Source organism: Brassica oleracea, chromosome C9 (assembly GCF_000695525.1).
Source record: "Brassica oleracea var. oleracea cultivar TO1000 chromosome C9, BOL, whole genome shotgun sequence".
NCBI lineage: Eukaryota > Viridiplantae > Streptophyta > Magnoliopsida > Brassicales > Brassicaceae > Brassica > Brassica oleracea.
In genome coordinates, this window is record NC_027756.1 from 37980911 (window position 1) to 37999674 (window position 18764).

An 18764-nucleotide genomic window follows, 5' to 3' on the forward strand; every position below is an offset into this window, starting at 1 on the left:
TAACATTTTAATGATGCACGTTTTTAAAAATCTCTATTATTAAAATTATGCACGTAAGGATAACTCATGAGTTTTTTTTGTTGATTAAATGACATTATGTTCAAATTTATTTAAGGATATTTCATTAAGGTAACTGAAAAAGACAAACAATAAAATAGGAAGTTTAAATTCATTTAAACATATTTCATTAATGTAACTGAAAAGACAAGTAATAAATTAGGCAGTTTTATTCGTTTTATGATATTTCATAAATGCAACTGAAAAAGACAAGCAAAAAAAAAATAGGAAGTTTAATTAATGAAATAAGAACATTTTCAAATGAGTATTTCTCTTTTAATAATATAGACGGTATAACAAGAATCTATTGTTTTTAATATTAGTAAGTGGGGCATAAGGTTAGGGTAAATTAATGAGTCTTAAGAGTAATAACTTATTGGCTGGCCTTAAATATCCATGATGAGAAAAATCAAAAGGAAAATGAATGTGTTTCCATTTGATACCACCCGAGGCGACACTAGGAGTATTCAAGCTATGATACGATCGTAGTTAGATTCATGCATGTTTCAAACATTATTCATCCATTGCTTTTTTATCCACTATCGTATTATTCATATCCCAAGTATTGGTCCTAATATAAAAGAGTATTGTTACCAAGTCCTAACGATTGCCGGCTAATGATTTCTATCAAGTTATCAGCTATCCCAAAATATGGTTAATTAGACGATGTCATTATAAATTTCGTTCTTTTTATTGACACCAGGCTGCTATATGTTCATATGGTCGAGTATATATATGCAATATAATGTAGAATTAGGTAATTAAACCAATCGAACGTATAAGTTCAGGTGATGTATGATCTATCCGCAATCTTATAATTAAGAACGCTTATCTTAATTTTACATGGCATGTTCATCTGAACACAAAATGGCTAGTTTAAATCTCCATTGCTTAAAACCTTTTGTTTATTTTAAGGTTTAAATCTTCATTAGTTGGTTTATTCCGTAATATAATAAATTGATTAATTTGTTGGGTATATGCAGAGTAAATGTAAAAGTAGCATATGTAGGAAATAAGAGTGGGTAAGGCACGAGATTGACGCCGAAAATTCATGGAATCCAATGGAACAGAGAGAGTGAAGCAATATAAGAAAAGAGAGTAGTTTTATTCATCATGTTGCCGGTTTTTTAAACTCTATCCATTTCTCTACATTTTCATCATCCCTATCCTAAAACTAGATGCTATTATTTTCTTATTTTCAACCAAACATAATGTTGGCATATACCCATACGCAATGTTACATTGTAGTACTAATAAAAGATAGAAACAAATAGACTATACGACTCTTAATAAATATAATAAAATTACCTAAAACCAGGAGCAGCTCTTATTAAGAATTTTGAGTTCTCATCCCAAATTTTTACAGGTTTTAGATTTGTGGTCTTTGAGAGCAACATCTCGAAACAAGTACCTAAACAAATTAATATATTATTATTTAATACAATTTTTTTATATAATTTAATTTAATTTCCTAAACAGATTTAGATGATTAATAAGTGAACAATAAGGGGACATATGACATTAGAGGTTCTAATGAGTTTTCTATAAGTTCTCATTTGAGAATTTCACTACACTTTCTTTACTATTTTTTCTACTTTATTTATTTATTTTAAAAGTTTATTACTGATTTAAATATTTCTGTTGGAGATGCTCTGAGGTTTAAATTTAGTTAGCGTTCTTGTACTAAAACATTTATTTATTTTTAATCTGCATGTTGTTGCATATTGTATTGGAAATACTAGATTTGGGTTTAATTTGCATTCTCATAAAATTTGTTATTCTTTATAGCAATTTTTTATATATTAAGTTTCTAGTTTGAAGGAGGAGGATAAGTATCTATTATTTTAGAAAATTAACAAAAATTAGCCATACATAAAATATGAAAAAATAGCTACCTGTATTTGTATTCAATCTTCTCAACATCGAACAAGTCAAGACAGCCAAAACGAGCCCGATCGAATAAAAGCATTACAGATTATTGTCCATAACATTTTCTTTAAAAAAAAAAATTATTGTCCATCCCGGTTGCCATGTCCTAATTTAGAGTAATATTATTTTGGCAACAGAAAGAAAAATAAGAATAATGTAATACACTTTGTGGTTCATGAATATTTGAACTTTGAAGGGTATTCGTTAGTCACTTAATTCAAGATAACTAATGTGTCTTTTTAAAAATTGGAAATATCACTTGGTTAAGGCGTCTGTTAGTAGACAAATATGGATCGCTATTGCATGCAACTCGTAGGTAATATGATGTTAGATAATAAGAAGAATGTTGCATAAAAAAGAAAGAAGAATAATGAGAAAAAGGTAAGAAAAAGAAGAAGAAGTAAAGATACGAGTGGGACCAATATACCTTATATAAAGCCAACAACCAAATTTTCACTAGCATGCCACAAGAGTCGTGAAAAGGAAGTCCTACTGGAATTAGACCGTGATTAACCCGGGGTTCTTAAAGTGAAGTTTTTAGCGGAAGTTAAGAAACTGTTTCTTAACTTTTAACTAAAAAAGTTAAGAACCGGTTCTTAAAGTCTTTATTCTTTTTTAGTTAAAAATTAAGAAACAGTTTCTTAACTTCCGCTAACAACATCATCATAAGAACTCCGGGTTAATCATGTTCTTACTCTATTCTAATCTGTGCATTGTTTCGTCGGGCAATTCTGAGAACCTTAGAGGTTGAAACTTGTTAGGGTTACTTAAAAATTTGAATCATTCCTAACTTAATTAACTTTTACGATATGGTTGCTTGAAAGTTATTTATATATATATATATATATATATATTGATAAATGTGTAAATTTCATTATATTGATAATAATACATGACATGCAATCTGACATTGAAGATATCAATATCTAATGCATCTAGGATAGCTAGCAAAAACAGAAATCTTGAAAATCTAGAAGAAGAAAGAGTCTTCTTTTGGTGCAAATGAAATAGTATAGCAGAGCAACATTGCGAAAGAGCTACATCACCAAAATCCTAAAACATCTATAAGCACTAGAAGAGACATATATGAATCGAAAAACACCATGATATGCTGAACAAAACAGAATGAAGAGAAATATCTGACAATGTCTTCAAGGTTGCCTTTTCTTCTCAGACCGAAAGATCTAGATGAAGAAGTTCTAAGAGAGGAAACAACAGAGGAGACTAAAGAAGACAACAGGAGGGAGCAAACAAACCATGTGAGTATATAGGCAGTGATGCTATACAACTATGGTGTAATCTACCTAGCGGATCTAACCCAAATCTAACACAAGCCAAAACTTAAATCTACCTTTAGGCAGCGCCACCTGAAGGAAAACGACCATCCAAAACATCGACATCGCTATCGCTCCAAGAATCTGAATACACACCCTTAACTATTTTAATTTATCGTATATGGCCGTTATCCAATGAGAAATCATAGACGATGAAAAAAGAGAAAGTGGAAAACTTGAAAAATCAACATGAAAAGAAGGATGGACAAGGAAGCTTTGGAATGGTAAAAAATCTCGGTGAAACCACCACGACCATTAGAAACAGGAAAAAAATGGTGACGAGAAGAAAAAAATTAAAGAGAGCGAAAAACAAAAGATTCTCTAGGCCCAGTCTTAGAAAAAGCTAAGTGAAACATTTGCGTAGATATTCAAAAAAATTTTACGTAGACATAAGTCTTCAAATTTATTTAACAAAAAGTTTTGATTGAAATTTTTACTAATTCACATCCAATCTCCAAAATCTCAAGACCAGTCCTCTGGAATTTTCTCACCTTTCTTTAACTTTTTCTATAGAGCCTTTTTTGCTATTATTACTACTAAAAATTATATATTCTTCACATGTAGTATCGTTGAACATCCTGTTTCATTTGGATATGCTGTCATTTTTGATGTTTCACCAAATCCACAGTCAATTTAAAATATTCTTTTCCATTTACTTTTGATGTTTTACCTGTTATCTCTTTCTTCTTTCTAGCTATATATATATACTTGTTTTATCTATTCTTATCTCAAGATAACAAATGGTTTGTACGTAACAAACTCATCTTTCCTTTTTAGTACATTTGAATAATTATAAAATGAGCTAGAAAAGGGTCTAATTAGAAGAAATGGGAGAGATTATTGACTAATGATATTTGATGTATATTTAATTGGGATTTGGATTTACCAATGACTACAAACTTTCAAGTAACGAGAGTGTCACAATTATACAAGTTGGTTACGATTTTAATATTCCTACATGAATAATTTCCACAACCGATATAAAATTAATATTCATAGTGACTAATTGTCATAATTACCTATGATATTCAAATGTCGATATAGTTGTAGATACCTTTAATCATTAAGTGCCAAAGGTGTACTAGTATTATATACTTTACAAAAAGTAGTATATGTATTACACCAAACTTTTGATAAAATGTTCTGTTTAATTAGGGTTACCTTTAAATTAATACTTTTATCAAAGAAAATGAGACATTGATCAGAGACATGAAGGAAACTGTATGATTAAAAATTAATTTAGACCAATCAACTGTATATAACGATAATCAACCGGTAATTATCGTTATGATTTAATAATTCTCAGATATAATCATGGTTTCTCGCGTATACCTAATTCATCCACAACCACTAACTGGAATACTAATACTGTTTGTTTGTATCTATGGCACAATTTCTTATATTTTAATTGAATATACATTAGGATGTCAGTTAGATTCGAATTCCGAAATTCAATTATGTAGGATTCATGGCTGGATCCGGAATAACTGAAGCTATTAGATTGGTGCTATCTTGCTTCTCCATATTCCTTTTTATTCTTTTTTTTTGGCTAAAGTTTATCCATATTCTTTTCTTCTATAATTTTAGACAAGAGTTGACCTAACTTTTACAAACTTAATTGATAAATTAGATCTTCATATTTCACCGCTAAGGCGCTAACATTTTTTTTTTATTAAACACAGTTTCCCCAACGGTTTTCCAGGTCCAAGAGACTAATCTGTGTCACTGCGGCCCGAATGTTAAATCCGCAGTGGCCAGGAATCAAACCCAAGTGACGGTGCTCACAGCTGTAAGTCCTTTACCACCAGAGCTAGACGCCCCGGTTCAAGGGGCTAACATAATAGAGGAAAAACACAAATATAATCTAAAGAATGTTAAACTCTGTACATGTGATATAACTACACTTTGGGGATCATATAAATATGAAATTTATTATGTCCCTAAAGTGGAAAGCAATTTAGATTAATAACCAGAAGACCAGGAAGTCTGTTTTCTTAATAGTTTTCGAGTCTTTTAACGTAAGGGTTACCGTGATCTTCGCTATTTCACGTAGCACTATGCCTCAAGATGTGCTCTTGAATTACTTTAATCATTAAGTACATATATATATATATATTATTTAGCTTCCAAACCGAGCCTGTGCAATTTATTAAGTTTAAACTATCTATTAGCTTTCTTCTTAACGACCTATTTTGTAGCAAATAAGTATCCAATTCAACAAACCAAAAAATTAATTATTAAAACGGTCCGAAAACTTTAAATGCTTTATTTGACATCAAGGTTTGATGATTAGTACTGATAATAATGCTAAAGAGAATCAATCTATATAATAGACTATGTTGGCTTGTGATTAGTGATTTTAGTGGACAATATATTGAAATATTTGTAATGGGCTCTTTCTCATTAGAAGAAAACAAAAAGACTAACGGTTAGTTAAGATTTACCAATTGACTTGAAATTCAACTTATATCAATGCACTTCAATAAATCATATCAGTGCTTTGTTTTTCTCCCATGAGGCTTTTAGAACTAACATCATCAGTGATCATTACAAAGTGCTAAAACCATATTTAGCCCGGAGTTTTTAGAATGAAGTTTTTATCGAAAGTTAAGAAACTGTTTCTTAATTTTCGGTAAAAACTACATCCTAAGAACCCCAAATTAATCATGCTTTAGCAGCATTAACAGTACAAAGTATGTGGGGGTTCTAAAATAAAAATATATATTATTATTTTAATTATATAATTATATTTATTTTAGAATCTGTCAAAAAATTAACAAAGTGACACATGTTCCTTTTGTTCCAATCGGTCCTTAAAATCCTGATTTGAGAACTTTTGCACTTTCTCTTTCAAGTTTTTATCATTTTATCTTTTTTTTCTTAATTTTGAGAACTCCTCTAACAACCCACCGTAGGTTGGAGCTGCTGGTTAAATTGTTTCATTAGTATTGAGATATTTTGAAGGTTATTCTATTATTTCACATTTAACAGACACAAAAGAATATGTTGCTTTCCCGATGACATCGACCACAGATTGTGAATGGCTTATCTTCTTGCGCCTAACGATCTCTTTTATTTTAGTAAATCGTTTGCTCGTAACTGAAAATTAAATGCTCACCAAACTTTACGAAAACTGGGGCATTCAAAGTCAATTTTTAAAATAAATAGGAAGTCTTTTTAGGTCCAAAAAGCAGAGAGTCTTTCTTCGATTCTCAACACTCTCTTTACACTTTAGCTTTATTTACTTGGACTTTGACCTATACACCATTATTGGTTATCTCACAGAAGTTTAAATAATTATTTATGAATGTCATTTAGGACTGGGCATTTTAACACAAACTTGAAAATTTGAACCGGAAGCGACCCGAAAAAATCTGAAACCGAACCGAAATATTTACAACTTTTTGGATCCAAATTTCTTTAACCCAAAAGAACCAGAACCGAAAGGAACCAATCCGAATAGACCCAAACCCAAAAAAATCCGAACCGGTTAGATCGGACCCGATAAGAACCGATTTGTATCCGACTTAAAAACATATATATCCAAAACTATGTTTTTGTGTTCTATTTTAGATATATTATTTTATGATATATTATTTTATGATTTAGTTGAAATATCTTTTGTTAACAATATTTGTTTTTATTTTGTAACATTTTTAAGTAATATGAAGCTTTAAAATGTAAAATGTAGAATTTAAAAATGTTTTCTTTTAATTATTAATAGTTTGATTTAAGTTCTTTTGTAAAATTTTATATGTGACAAATATCAACTAAATTTGATAGAGTTTGAATATGTCATGTCTTTTTCAGATCCTAAATACCCGAACCCGATATAGACCCAAAAATTACAAGTATTTTATAGTTATTTTAATTATAGATCCGAACTGACCCGGATCTGAGAAGAACCGACACGGATCCGAACCGAAAAGATACAAGTACCTATTTGGTCCAAATGTTTAGAACCGAAAGACCCGGATCCGGATGCCCATGCATATTCTTAATTTTCTGATCTAGTTTTCTTTTTAATTATCTAGTATAAATTTTATATTTTTCAATCAGAATGTAAAATTCTGATTAAATTCCGATTTCTGGTATATGTTAATAAGATTAAGAGAATTGATTTAGGTATGTATCTCATCGAAGTTCACTTACTCCAACAGTGGAATGATGGATGACTTGTCGAGATTGTAGAGTCAACAAACATGATTTCCGAGCCTCCAGAATATTAACTAACCGATCATCGCATGTAATTAAGTCTACGGGTCGAGCGGTATGGGTGACCTATTAGCTGTAGACGGCATAAAATTTCTTTATAGCTTTTATACATGTAACAACTTCACAAAAGCTTAAAAAAATTCTTTACAGCTTTCATACATGTAACAACTTCACAAAAGCTTAAAAATTATCTCACTCGTCACAGTCCAACACAAGCGAAGCAATCTACTTCATTTCTGATTGTATTTTACGTTTAACTTTTTTTACATTTTTTTTTTCATTTTAACAGCTATTCTATATTTTACTTTAACTTTATAATATGATTGTTTGTCAACCGAATTAACTTATTAAACCATTAGTAGTTTCATCCATTTCTTCTGTCACAATCACAAGCTTGAAATCTGCACTGGGGTGAATTTCGCTATATTGGTCTACGCATCCTTGGCAAATGTGGGAGATTTATGGAGATACAAGTCTAATTGAGCCTAGTTACTTTTGTTATGTATGGACCAATGAGTTAGTCCAATTTAAAAGCATTTGGCCCAGATCAAGAACTTGGCCTGCGAATGTGATCTGAAAACATTTATGTGTGATCTCTGATCCAGAAGATACTGTTGGCGGCAGCCTTGTAATGTATTTTGAACACATCACCTAGTTTTGGAAGGTTACAACAAATGGACGTTCAATAATCAGATATTCACTGTTTGGTCAATACCAAATTACTGTTATAGGTTAATTATTAGATACTCACCAGAATCTTCAATCGTGTGATCTTATTTTTTGATTGGCTAGTGTTGATGTTACTGCTGTTTGAATGTGATCCTGATGTGGTAATGCAGCCGAAATTCTAGAGCTTGATGAGAATCTAAACAAGGAGTTTCATGAGTTTAAGAAGAACCTGAGGAGACATATGCAACTTAGTCTCCAAGTTCTGGATTGATTTGTCTGAAACAGTATGACTTTATGGTGCAGGAACAGACAGGAGCTCCAGCCAAGAAACCTGCACCTTATTATTTCTCTGTGACTAGATTGTAAAAATGCAGAAGAATCTCTGCTTCTTAGTCACACGTTTCGAGCTAGCTAACTCCTCCCACTTTATTGGAACTGTTAGAAGCGAGGGCCCTTACTATATCCCACCTCAAAAACTAGACTAGTAGTTTGGAAATGAATTTGAGTTCATTTGAGTCTTAGAGTCTTGTCTTTTCTTTTAAATCTTAGAAACATCAAATCTGTTTAAACCCTAGAGTTTTATGCATCTGTTTACCAGAACAAGAAGACCTCTCTCTATTGAAGTCGCATGGTTTGCAACACCACATACCGACTGTATGCATAAACCATGAGATGATGGCAATGATCTGCAATATTTACTTACGGTTCCAGTGTCTAAATAACTTTGTGTTGTTGATCAATCATCTCTAACCACTAACAAGCTGTCTTTGTGAGGATGTTACGGTCATTAAGCTGGGTTCCAAACTGTTTCTGCGACCAGAGTCATCTCCAGCTATAATGTCTGAAAAATGGTTTAACAAATTACTTCTTTTGAGATAATTTGGAGAAAACTCAAAAAGTAAATGATATTTGAGCCTTAAGATCGTTACATTTTTGATAAAGGAATATGCTTAAAAACAAAAGATACTAGAAGAACAATCTACGGGGAGAAGATGATTTGGTGTTGATAGTTGCAGGAGACTGCCTCTGGTGACTGCCTTTGTTCTCTTGTTGTTAAGATTGTGGCACCTGAGATACTCGGTTCACTTCCTGCAAAGTAATGTCTTTTCCACCGGTGATGTTGTAGACGACGCCAGTAGCTGATTGAATGGATGATCCGATCAATGGAGCCAAAGTGGCTTGCTCAGCTGCTTCTTCTGCTCGGTTCTTGCTTGAAGAAACACCGACCCCGAGCATCGCAGTTCCGGAATCTTTCATAACCGCCTTCACATCCGCAAAATCTACATTGACCAGTCCAGGTATCTGGAAAAAAGAACAATGAGATCTTTCTTTTAGGGATCACAATCAAAAAGAGTATTCTCATCAAACAAACATGTTAAAGCTTTACACATATACACAGACTCACAGTAATAATATCAGAGATTCCTTGAACTCCTTGCCGCAAAACATCGTCCGCGAGGAGAAACGCATCCTGAAGAGGTGTCTGTTCATCAGCAATATCTAGGAGACGATCATTTGGTATCACGATGAGGGTATCCACGTTCATCTGAAGCTTCTCAATGGCTTCAAGTGCCTAGAGAATTTTTTAGAAAAAAATTAAACCATAACAAGACAAGAGTCTCTAGACATCAAACCAATTAAACAAGAAATGGTTACCTGCAAAGATCTTTTACGACCTTCGAAGCTGAAGGGATAGGTAACAACACCAACGGTCAAGTAACCGGCGTCTTTGGAGATCTGAGCAACGACAGGGGCAGCACCAGAGCCAGTGCCACCACCCATACCAGCAGTAATGAAAACAAGGTCAGATCCTTTAAGAGCATTAGCAATTGCGTCTTTAGATTCCTCAGCAGCTTGTTCTCCTAGAAGCGGGTTCCCACCAGTCCCTGCATTAACACAAGTAACAGAGAGACGTGTTTAATAGCTTTCGAGTGACAAACGAAAAGTTTACTTCTTTGGTGAGAGACTAACCAAGGCCACGAGTTAGGAGCTCTCCAATTTGAAGAGGGTTCTGCGCAGAAGACTGTAACAGAGCTTGAGAGTCCGTGTTTATCGCATAGAAATCAACACTCTGCGAGGAATCAAAATGGCAACTTTCAATATTGAATCATGAAGTTGAGATTGAAGATGGTGTGTGGACCTGTAAGCCGCTGGAAATCATGCGATTGACGGCATTGTTACCACCACCGCCCACACCAACCACCTTAATCCTCGCAGACTCCATCGGAGAGAAGGAGCATCTCAACCGTGTTGGCTTAGACCTTCGTTTTGAGAAGCCGCCATTGATTCTGCTACTGTGCAGCGAATGGGATGTCGCAAGAAACGAGGAAGAGAGTCGTAGCTCGTTAAGCTGGGCCAACGGACTAATCGCCATTCTTGATTTTGCTTCAGAGAGACTAAAGACAAAAACAAAGATGGGTCTTTTAGGGTTTTAGTGTGGACGACGAAGAAACAAAATATCAACAGTGGAGTGTACTTTCTCCCCTCACAAAGAAAAGCTTAAGAGATCCGAGTGTTTCTTACGACGCCGTTTGGGATCGAAAATTGCAACACGTTGATACAGGATGGGTTACCGAACAAAACAACATGCCATTTAACCATTTGAAGATATATGTATTTATAACTGACCTTTAAGTTATTTAACCAACAAAAAGTTGTCATGCAAACATTTTGTTCAGTATTAATATGTTATCATGCACATTTTTGAGTAAAAAATGTTTTTCTATAAAACATCCCACAGATAAAACTCTTTTTGGTTTTTACTATAAAGAGAGAAGAAACCTCTTTTGTAGGTTTTGGTTACTTTTCTTCTACTCTTTCTCGAACTCTCTCTATGTTTCTGTAAATGTATGGTGAATGGTTAGGTGAAACTGGCCACAACGAACGCTTTACTCAGAATCTGAACTCAGGATCAACGTCCATTGCCCAAGCAAACTTAGCCAGAAGAGACTTGTTAAATATCTGCAAATACAACACAAAAGTGAATTCCATGTGTTGCCAAATCTGTGACCATGTTGAAGCTTTTTTTGAATATACCTTCTCAATGGGAACATCATGTCTTTTGCACCATGCAACAGTGATCCTAGGATCCATGTAATTGATCTTAGACGTGCCTAATGCTACAGTTTTCATATCTTCCTTGGTCTGCATATCCCTTTCCATCTTCTCGATCTTGGCATTCGTTTGCATTATCTTCTTCTCCAAACTGTTCACAGAGAAGTTGAAGTTCTATTTAAAGGTATGTTTACGTGATATATAAGTTAACAACAAAAGGTTTTAGAGTATTACGCTTCCGGTGTCAAATTCCTCTTTCTCTTTCCATCAGAGCCCATTAACGGCGTTCTTCCTTTCTTAGCTCTGTCCAGATCGATATCCAGCTCTTTTATTTGCTCCTGCATAGAAATACAAAGATCAAAGAGACTTAGAAAGTTGAAACTGTTTTGATCATAAGATGTTGGATTTGCTTACCCTTAGTTCTTCTATTTTCAAAGCCAGCTTCTCCACCTGTGCTCCGTGAGATTTAGAGACTGTACGCTGATGGTTACAAATGATGGCGACCTAAGGATATATAGCCAAACAATTCAGATGCTAACAATCTCTTTAATTATCTATGACAACAGCAGAGAAGATTGGTTAATAATCGCCATTACCTCCTTGTTTGCTTGTTGATAAACCACCACTTTTTCAGGAACATCTCCATCTCTCGTTTCTTTACTCAACTGTCACAACAAGTGACAAATTAATGTTCTCACAATCTACAGTTGGTCGCAAATCAATATATATATATATATATTTAATAAGTACTACTAAGATTGGCCGAACATATACAATTTTTTAAGGGTACAAAGAGGTTGACAACATACCATATCATCCAATGTGATGGATGCATTGTATGTACGGAATACTTTGGCTGTGAGAGCAGGCATAAGTTCCTTAAGATGAGCATTGAGTTTTGAAGTATCTAACTCGTCAAAGAGATCATCGGTTTTTGATTTTCCTGTATAGAAGCCAAAAACCCTCAAGTCATTTATCAAAATTTCCAAAGGTCAAGTATGAGATTTGATAACCAATTAGTAGTTAAACTAACCCGCTTGGAACTGCCCAATTGCCTTATAAACAGGAGGCTCAACCTCAACTGTGTTTACATACTGAATCGAGTCTTTACCGAGGAAGTCAAACTGAAAATGCCAAAGCAGATACCATGAGTAACTATAATATGCAACCAAAACGCCTAAGCCAGACATTCAATAAGTATATACCTTTAACTTATTTGGAGGAATGCAATCCACGTTTCCTACTTTCAATGTACAGCAACCGACAGTATCTGCCTCATCATCGTCCTATATGAACCAAGAAAGGAAATGTGAGAAAATTGCTTGGAAGTATAGAAAAGGAACCCTTTCATCGAAGAAGTATCTTTGTCAAATTACCTTCTCATTTCCAGCCCTAAGGGCTAGCTTATCGATGAGATATGTAGCAACCGCTATTTGCCGCTTTGTTACATCCTTGTTACTAAAATCTTTGGTGTATGCTGCTCTAATATGCCCTATACGGTCCTGCAAAAAAAACGATAGGTTGCTGATTAGAAGAAAGAAGCATGATGGTTTACGCCAAAGTTTTAGCGGAATCAAAAGCTCATTACCTTAAGCTTCCTCGCTTTCTCATACTTCTCCTTGTCGCTCTGTCCCTTTAGCGCACTACTAGCTGCCAAGAATACATACTTGAACTCTTTTGGATTGATAGGATCATTCCAGAAAGCAAGCCAGGTGACAGTATTGTCATGCTTAACTTCTTTCCATCTGAAAAGAAACTACACTCACTTACAGGAAAAAAAAACAGATGTGTCTTTTTAAGGGGAAACACACAAAGAAAAAAGACCTTTCTCCAGGGATAGGACATTCTGGAACAGGTGCCTCTTTACCGATGTTGATTGTAATATCACAAGGACGAATCCGCTTTTTCAGTTTCCCCATCTAGAAAGTAATAATGCAGAACAGAGAATTACTAAAAATGCGAACAACAGAACACGTATAGTGCAAGGATGATGTAAGAACAAACATACCTTAGGATGTTCTCCCCGGCCTCTAAACAAGCCAGGGGGTTCAACTCTGAAATTTCCAACCTGCATTTGTGGTAAATTTATGGTCAGCAAATTCCTGAGAAGCTAAAAATAGATTCCTATCAACAAAATGAAAAACCACCTTTTCTCTGACGCCATCAAGAACAGCCCACATGTATTTCTCTTCTTGCGCTAGCTTCTCCTCTTTCAAAATCCTTTTCTCCTGCACATCATTAGCATTACAATATTATCAACAGCAGCACATAGGGATAGCATGCTAATTGAGCTGTTTCTATTATGAGAAAGTGGTTATTTACTTCTGCACTCATTTGTTTCTTTATCTCCTTCTCCTGCATATACCATTCATATATGGGACTGAAATCACAATCATCTAGATTTTTAATCACATGGTTCTTCCCAAGTATCTTCCGCCAATCATTCCAGAAGTTGTCTCTGAACATTTGTTTATTGTAGTATTCTGTTTCTCTCATCACTGCAAACATAGTGGCAACCTGCAGATAGAATTAATCCAGAAAGTAAGCAAACAAAGAATCTATAATTGAACAGAGATAGAGAGAACAAAAAAAAGGACCTCTTCTTGTTCAGGAGTCAAGTCAACTGGCTTCCCCTGATACAATATCTTAACCCCGTGACGTTTATATGGAGGTGGGAAAATAACACCATTGTGCTCTAGTGTTTTCCATTTCTTTTGCCCATCTCCAGAAGGTAAAGATCTTGTCGACTTCGAGTACTTAGAATCTTTCGCCCATTTGTTGGGCTTCTTAGCTATTGTCCTGGACGAAGAAGCTATCATACTAGCATTTGGCTTCACGGACGATGATTTCTTATTCGAGGAATCTTGCCTTATCCTCGAGGCAATAGGGACATGATCATCACCATCTGAGTTATCTTCTTTATCAGTTGCTTGGTTAGCTCTCAGCGCCTCCAGATTATTTCCTTTGCTATCAGGCGCCGTAGCTGCATTACGCGAGCCTTGCTCAGTTTTCACAGGTCTAGCTGGCTCTGATAGCTTAGGCCTTTTAACGGAAGACTGATTCGAAGAGTTTCCCTTCTCAAGAGGTCTCTTCGCAGGTGCCTGAGAACCATTCCCTTCGATCTTCGGCTTTAAACCATTCCTATTGATATTGTTAACCAAAGGCCTCTTCTGATCATTATTAACAGGCTTGCTACTTGATGATCCACCCACGTTGGTCTTTGTCTGAACTCTCTCATCATAATCTTTCTTTCTACTGTTATCATTCACTCCCTGAGGCCTCACGCTGCTCCTTTGTACTGGCTGCTGCGAGCTACCACGCCCAGAAGAGCTCGCCTGTTTGGTATCCCCTTTAAGCCTGGCACTCAAAGGCTTATCATCCTCAGAATCCTCATCGTCACTTTTGGACACAGGTGGAGCTTTTCCCAAACCGTTCCTCTCCTTAGCAACAAGGGATCTACCATCCCCTACTGGCGGCGACTTCACCGTGGAACGCTGAACAGAAGAAGATGACGGTAACGACGGTTTCATCAGTGAACTTCTTCCGGAAGAAGCCGATCTATTGGGGCTTGTTAAAGGAGATCTCGATGGTGGTGGGGACTTGGTGGAACCGATAGAAGAACTTTTCTGAGCGTTGTTATTAGGCCTTGGACGATTAGAGGAAGATGATGTATTATTATTGTTACTGCTTCTCTTGAAAACCAAAGGCATTTCATCTTCATCATCATCGTCGTACCCGTCATGACCATTTGGCACCACAGGTTTCGCAAACGCCTCAGTGGCCATAATACCCGAAAAGGCAAGTTATTCACAATCAACTCTGATCAAACAAATGAAAAAGGAAAGATATTTAATTTTTTTTTCCTAAAATTGCAACAACAATTAATTAGTATGGATAGTTTCGAGGCTATTGAGGTTCGGTCCGAAACAAAAGACATAAACACATTTTCAATTGGTCAGATCAAAACGAGAAGGGGGACATGCAACATCTTAATACAATCGAATTGGGTCAGAAATTGACAAGTTTGATACGTATATGGATTGGATACGAGGAAAGAATGATATTGATTTGACGGAAAACTCGAATCCCCAAAAATCAAACTAGGAACCCTAACTTTGAAATCAAACAAGAATTTGTGAGAATTGAGCTCAATTGAAATGAGAATCTGGATATTAGATAATCGAATTGACGCAACTACCTTCGGCCACGATGAAATCGGAGATGAAGATGAATTGAATCTCAGGACACTCCTCACGGATTTCTTACCTGCCCTTGATGTTCTGTCCTTTTTGTATTGTAGAGGCCAAGTTATCGAAACACTCCGTATGCTTCAGCGAGTCTCGATTCGACGCCGTATTGAGGGAGTGGAGGTTACTTTCCTCGCTACCTTTACTTGGGTTGGTTATGCAAATGAAGGCCCATTTTAGGAAGAATAAAGAAACTGCCTTTAACCCGAAGAAGAAAGGAAAAAAGCAAAAGAAGACACGTTACAAAACTACCATAATTGTAATTTTTAATTAAAATAAATAAATAAATAATTACGATTCTATCATTTAACAGATTTTTTACATAAAGGAAATTTATCATCCATATATTTATTTCTATATGCCATAAATTTATTGAAAGATAGACTTAATTTGGTTTTCACATTTGACAGTTTTTTTACAACAGATTTTTTTTTTTTAATTTTGGCATATTTATTAAATAGTCAACAAATTTATTTTTTGTAGCTGCAGATTAATCTAAATTTGGCAGATTGAAATAAGGTTTGATAGATTTATTTGTTCTTTAGACACATATTTTTTTTTTGTAACCACGAGACATATATTTGTTTTCATTTGCCCACAAATTATTTAATCTTGATAGACTTATATATTTTTCAACCGATTTGTTTCTTTTTAATAGATTTAGCTAACAAACTTCAACGGATTATTTACTTTTTTCCACCAATTTTTTTTTTCTTTTTGAAGATAGACTTATATAGTTTTAACCAAAGCAAACCAAAATGAACTGGTTCAGCAAAATCGTGACAAACCATGTAAACCGGATTTAATTTAAACCAAACCATAATTTAAATGTGTAACCCAAAACCGTGAATTTAAACCAAACTATAATTTAATTGTGTAAACCAAAGCATAACTTAATTTGGACCACAAATAAAACTGAATCAAACCGAATTTAAACAAATCTAATCACGTCATTTATCAATCACGTCTTATTTGAGGACCACAACTTGACTTCTCTCCTACTGTTTAGGTTTTTAATATTTTAAATTTTTAGATACTTGGAGACATCTCCCCGTTGGAGATGCTCTGAGTTGCCCCATCACGTGAATCTATCTAAAGTTTAGTATCAGGTTTTCTTTGATTAACAAAACTAAAACTAAATGATTTACTTACATCATACTGAAATATTAAATAAAAGGTGGTTAAAAAACTAAAAATAAGAAACCCACTGAGAAGGGTGCTCTTACTTGGTTACTCTTACATGTGGTAAGAAACCAGATGGTTGTTTGGTGTTGACAAGGAAAAAAAAGAGCAAAATCAGTAAATAATAGAATTTGTTATGAAAGTTTTTTTCAGATGGCGATGAGAGATACACAATATTACAAGGTAGAATTGATCTGCCTGTACACACTGCCTATAACATGTGGAAGGAAGGTTTGTTGACATGTGTCCTCATGTTTTTTTTTTGTATTTTAAATTCTTTTTCTTTTAGATTATTGTAATGTGTTTCATCAATTTCTAATTGTGTACTATATTATCCTTTTCACGCTTATTGATCCCTAAAATTCAAGAAATAAATAAAATAATATAAATATATTTTAAATATTTAATTTATTCACAACTAAAAATAGCATAACTTTCACCATTTTATTATTTTTACTAATTTTTATTATTTTATTTACAAATTATATATTTATTTCACTATTAGTATCATAAGATAATCAAACTAAGAATAAAACACTAGAGCATCAACGCAAATAACCAAAAAAACTAGAGCATCAACGCAAATAACCAAGAAAGTGGGCCAGAGGGAGAATAATAATCGAAAGGCCAAAGTCACCAAGAAGCAAGAATATATATGCTTAAAGCACCAGAATCACAATCAGTAGCTAAAAGGTAAGAAACACCTCACAAACTAAACAAGAATATACAAGACGGCCATGCAAGTGAAAAACCACAAAGCTCTGGATAGAAGGAACCAAAGCTCCAAGAGACTAACTCCGCACACCTATACCAAGGGAAAAATGGAAATAAGAGAAACAACTTGAAAGAGGGAAAATGGAAGACAACCACCGAGAAATCAAAGACTAAACTTGAGACCAGAAATAACTTTCCAAGCCCACATAGCATACACGAACGAAAACATTATCCAAACCTCGAGTGAAAAACATGGTGAAAGAGAGAGCCACCAGAGATGCGATGAAAGTTGTAAAGAGATGCGAGAATAGAGAGGGAAAGGGAGACGAAACGAAATCAACAAACTATAGAGCCGTCCTCGAGCTATGAAAGAGAGTATAGAGGTCAGAACACCAAAAACTAGATCTTGAAAACCAAGACGAGGAGAGACTATTGACGGTAAGCCAACGACGAGGAATACAACATCAAAGACGACTAAACTCTGACCCAACCAAAGAGATGCAGTTCCTAACATCAGCTGAAATCTAAGGAAGAAGAGGAGCAATCAATATTGACTGGAACAACCTACAATGCCGTGAGAATCAACCGAAAAACTAAAAGCTCATAAACCCGATTTACAACAAATACCATATAATCTCACATGTGAAGAAGACAAGGAAGAACAAGAGAAAGAAGTTAGTCTTTTTCCGGTGATGGTGAGAAGCACCGCACACCAGACAAGTAACGAAACACATAGACGGTGATGGCTCAAGGTCAAAATATGGGGAGAAGACAAAAAACATTTTAAAAGTTACAATTTTTAAAATTATGAAAAAATATAATACAATTTGGACGCTGAAACCGTTAACCTTAGAATCAACAAAGTTATTGAAATTCAATATTATTTTATGTTAGAGGTTCATTTCACTACTAACAGTACTATATACATAGCAACACATTATTCAAAAAAACAAACACAAAATATATTAACCTATCACCTACTACTACATAACACACTAAAAACACTAAATAACGATATCGTTAAGAAAACAACAAGGATTCTGAGGGAAAAAAGCGTCGGAATTTCGTCGGAATATCGTTATTCCGACGACATACCAACGAAATAAGTCGTCGGAAATAATTCCTCGGAATTTCTTCTTTCCTCGGAAATCCCTCGGAATTTCCCGACGGAATTCCGAGGAAACAAACTTCCGAGGAAATTCCGAGGATCACTAGTTTGTCAGAAATGTCCTCGGAATATACCGAGGGAGAACTTCGTCGGGATATTTCCTCGGACGTTCATCGATTGATGCGTTTTTGGACATAAATACATCGATCGATAGGAATATACCGACGGACATATTCCTCGGAATATTCCGAGGAA

At 34.7% G+C, this 18764-nt stretch overlaps 2 protein-coding genes across 2 annotated transcripts; both read right to left on the reverse strand.

Annotated features, from left to right (window-relative positions):
* Positions 1 to 9091: 9091 nt before the first annotated feature.
* LOC106318220 (cell division protein FtsZ homolog 1, chloroplastic) lies at positions 9092 to 10686 on the reverse strand. Its single transcript, XM_013756104.1, has 5 exons — positions 10345 to 10686; positions 10176 to 10275; positions 9861 to 10090; positions 9610 to 9777; positions 9092 to 9506 (listed from the first exon to the last, which is right to left on the reverse strand). The coding sequence occupies exons 1-5, from the start codon at positions 10576 to 10578 to the stop codon at positions 9258 to 9260; spliced, it is 981 nt and encodes a 326-aa protein (XP_013611558.1). The 5' UTR covers positions 10579 to 10686; the 3' UTR covers positions 9092 to 9257.
* A 218-nt stretch (positions 10687 to 10904) lies between these two features.
* LOC106318219 (DNA topoisomerase 1) lies at positions 10905 to 15567 on the reverse strand. Its single transcript, XM_013756103.1, has 16 exons — positions 15457 to 15567; positions 13856 to 15077; positions 13581 to 13775; positions 13406 to 13486; positions 13267 to 13326; positions 13083 to 13177; positions 12847 to 13003; positions 12635 to 12760; positions 12464 to 12544; positions 12292 to 12382; positions 12068 to 12201; positions 11855 to 11923; positions 11673 to 11762; positions 11493 to 11596; positions 11241 to 11409; positions 10905 to 11165 (listed from the first exon to the last, which is right to left on the reverse strand). Exons 2-16 carry the CDS (start codon positions 15041 to 15043, stop codon positions 11097 to 11099), a joined length of 2709 nt encoding a protein of 902 aa, XP_013611557.1. The 5' UTR covers positions 15044 to 15077; positions 15457 to 15567; the 3' UTR covers positions 10905 to 11096.
* Positions 15568 to 18764: the final 3197 nt, after the last annotated feature.

Bases quoted from the DNA above. Each gene is read 5' to 3' on its own strand.
- LOC106318220 (XM_013756104.1), bottom strand. From the start codon at position 10,578: ATGGCGATTAGTCCGTTGGCCCAGCTTAACGAGCTACGACTCTCTTCC. The intron at 10,091-10,175 runs GTTAGTCTCTCA...GTGTTAATGCAG, and splicing joins GCTCCTAACTCGTGGCCTTG to GGACTGGTGGGAACCCGCTT. The intron at 9,507-9,609 runs GTGAGTCTGTGT...TCTTTTTTCCAG, and splicing joins GAATCTCTGATATTATTACT to ATACCTGGACTGGTCAATGT.
- LOC106318219 (XM_013756103.1), bottom strand. From the start codon at position 15,043: ATGGCCACTGAGGCGTTTGCGAAACCTGTGGTGCCAAATGGTCATGAC. The intron at 11,763-11,854 runs GTAATGGCGATT...ATATATCCTTAG, and splicing joins ATCAACAAGCAAACAAGGAG to GTCGCCATCATTTGTAACCA. The intron at 11,597-11,672 runs GTAAGCAAATCC...ATTTCTATGCAG, and splicing joins TGAAAATAGAAGAACTAAGG to GAGCAAATAAAAGAGCTGGA.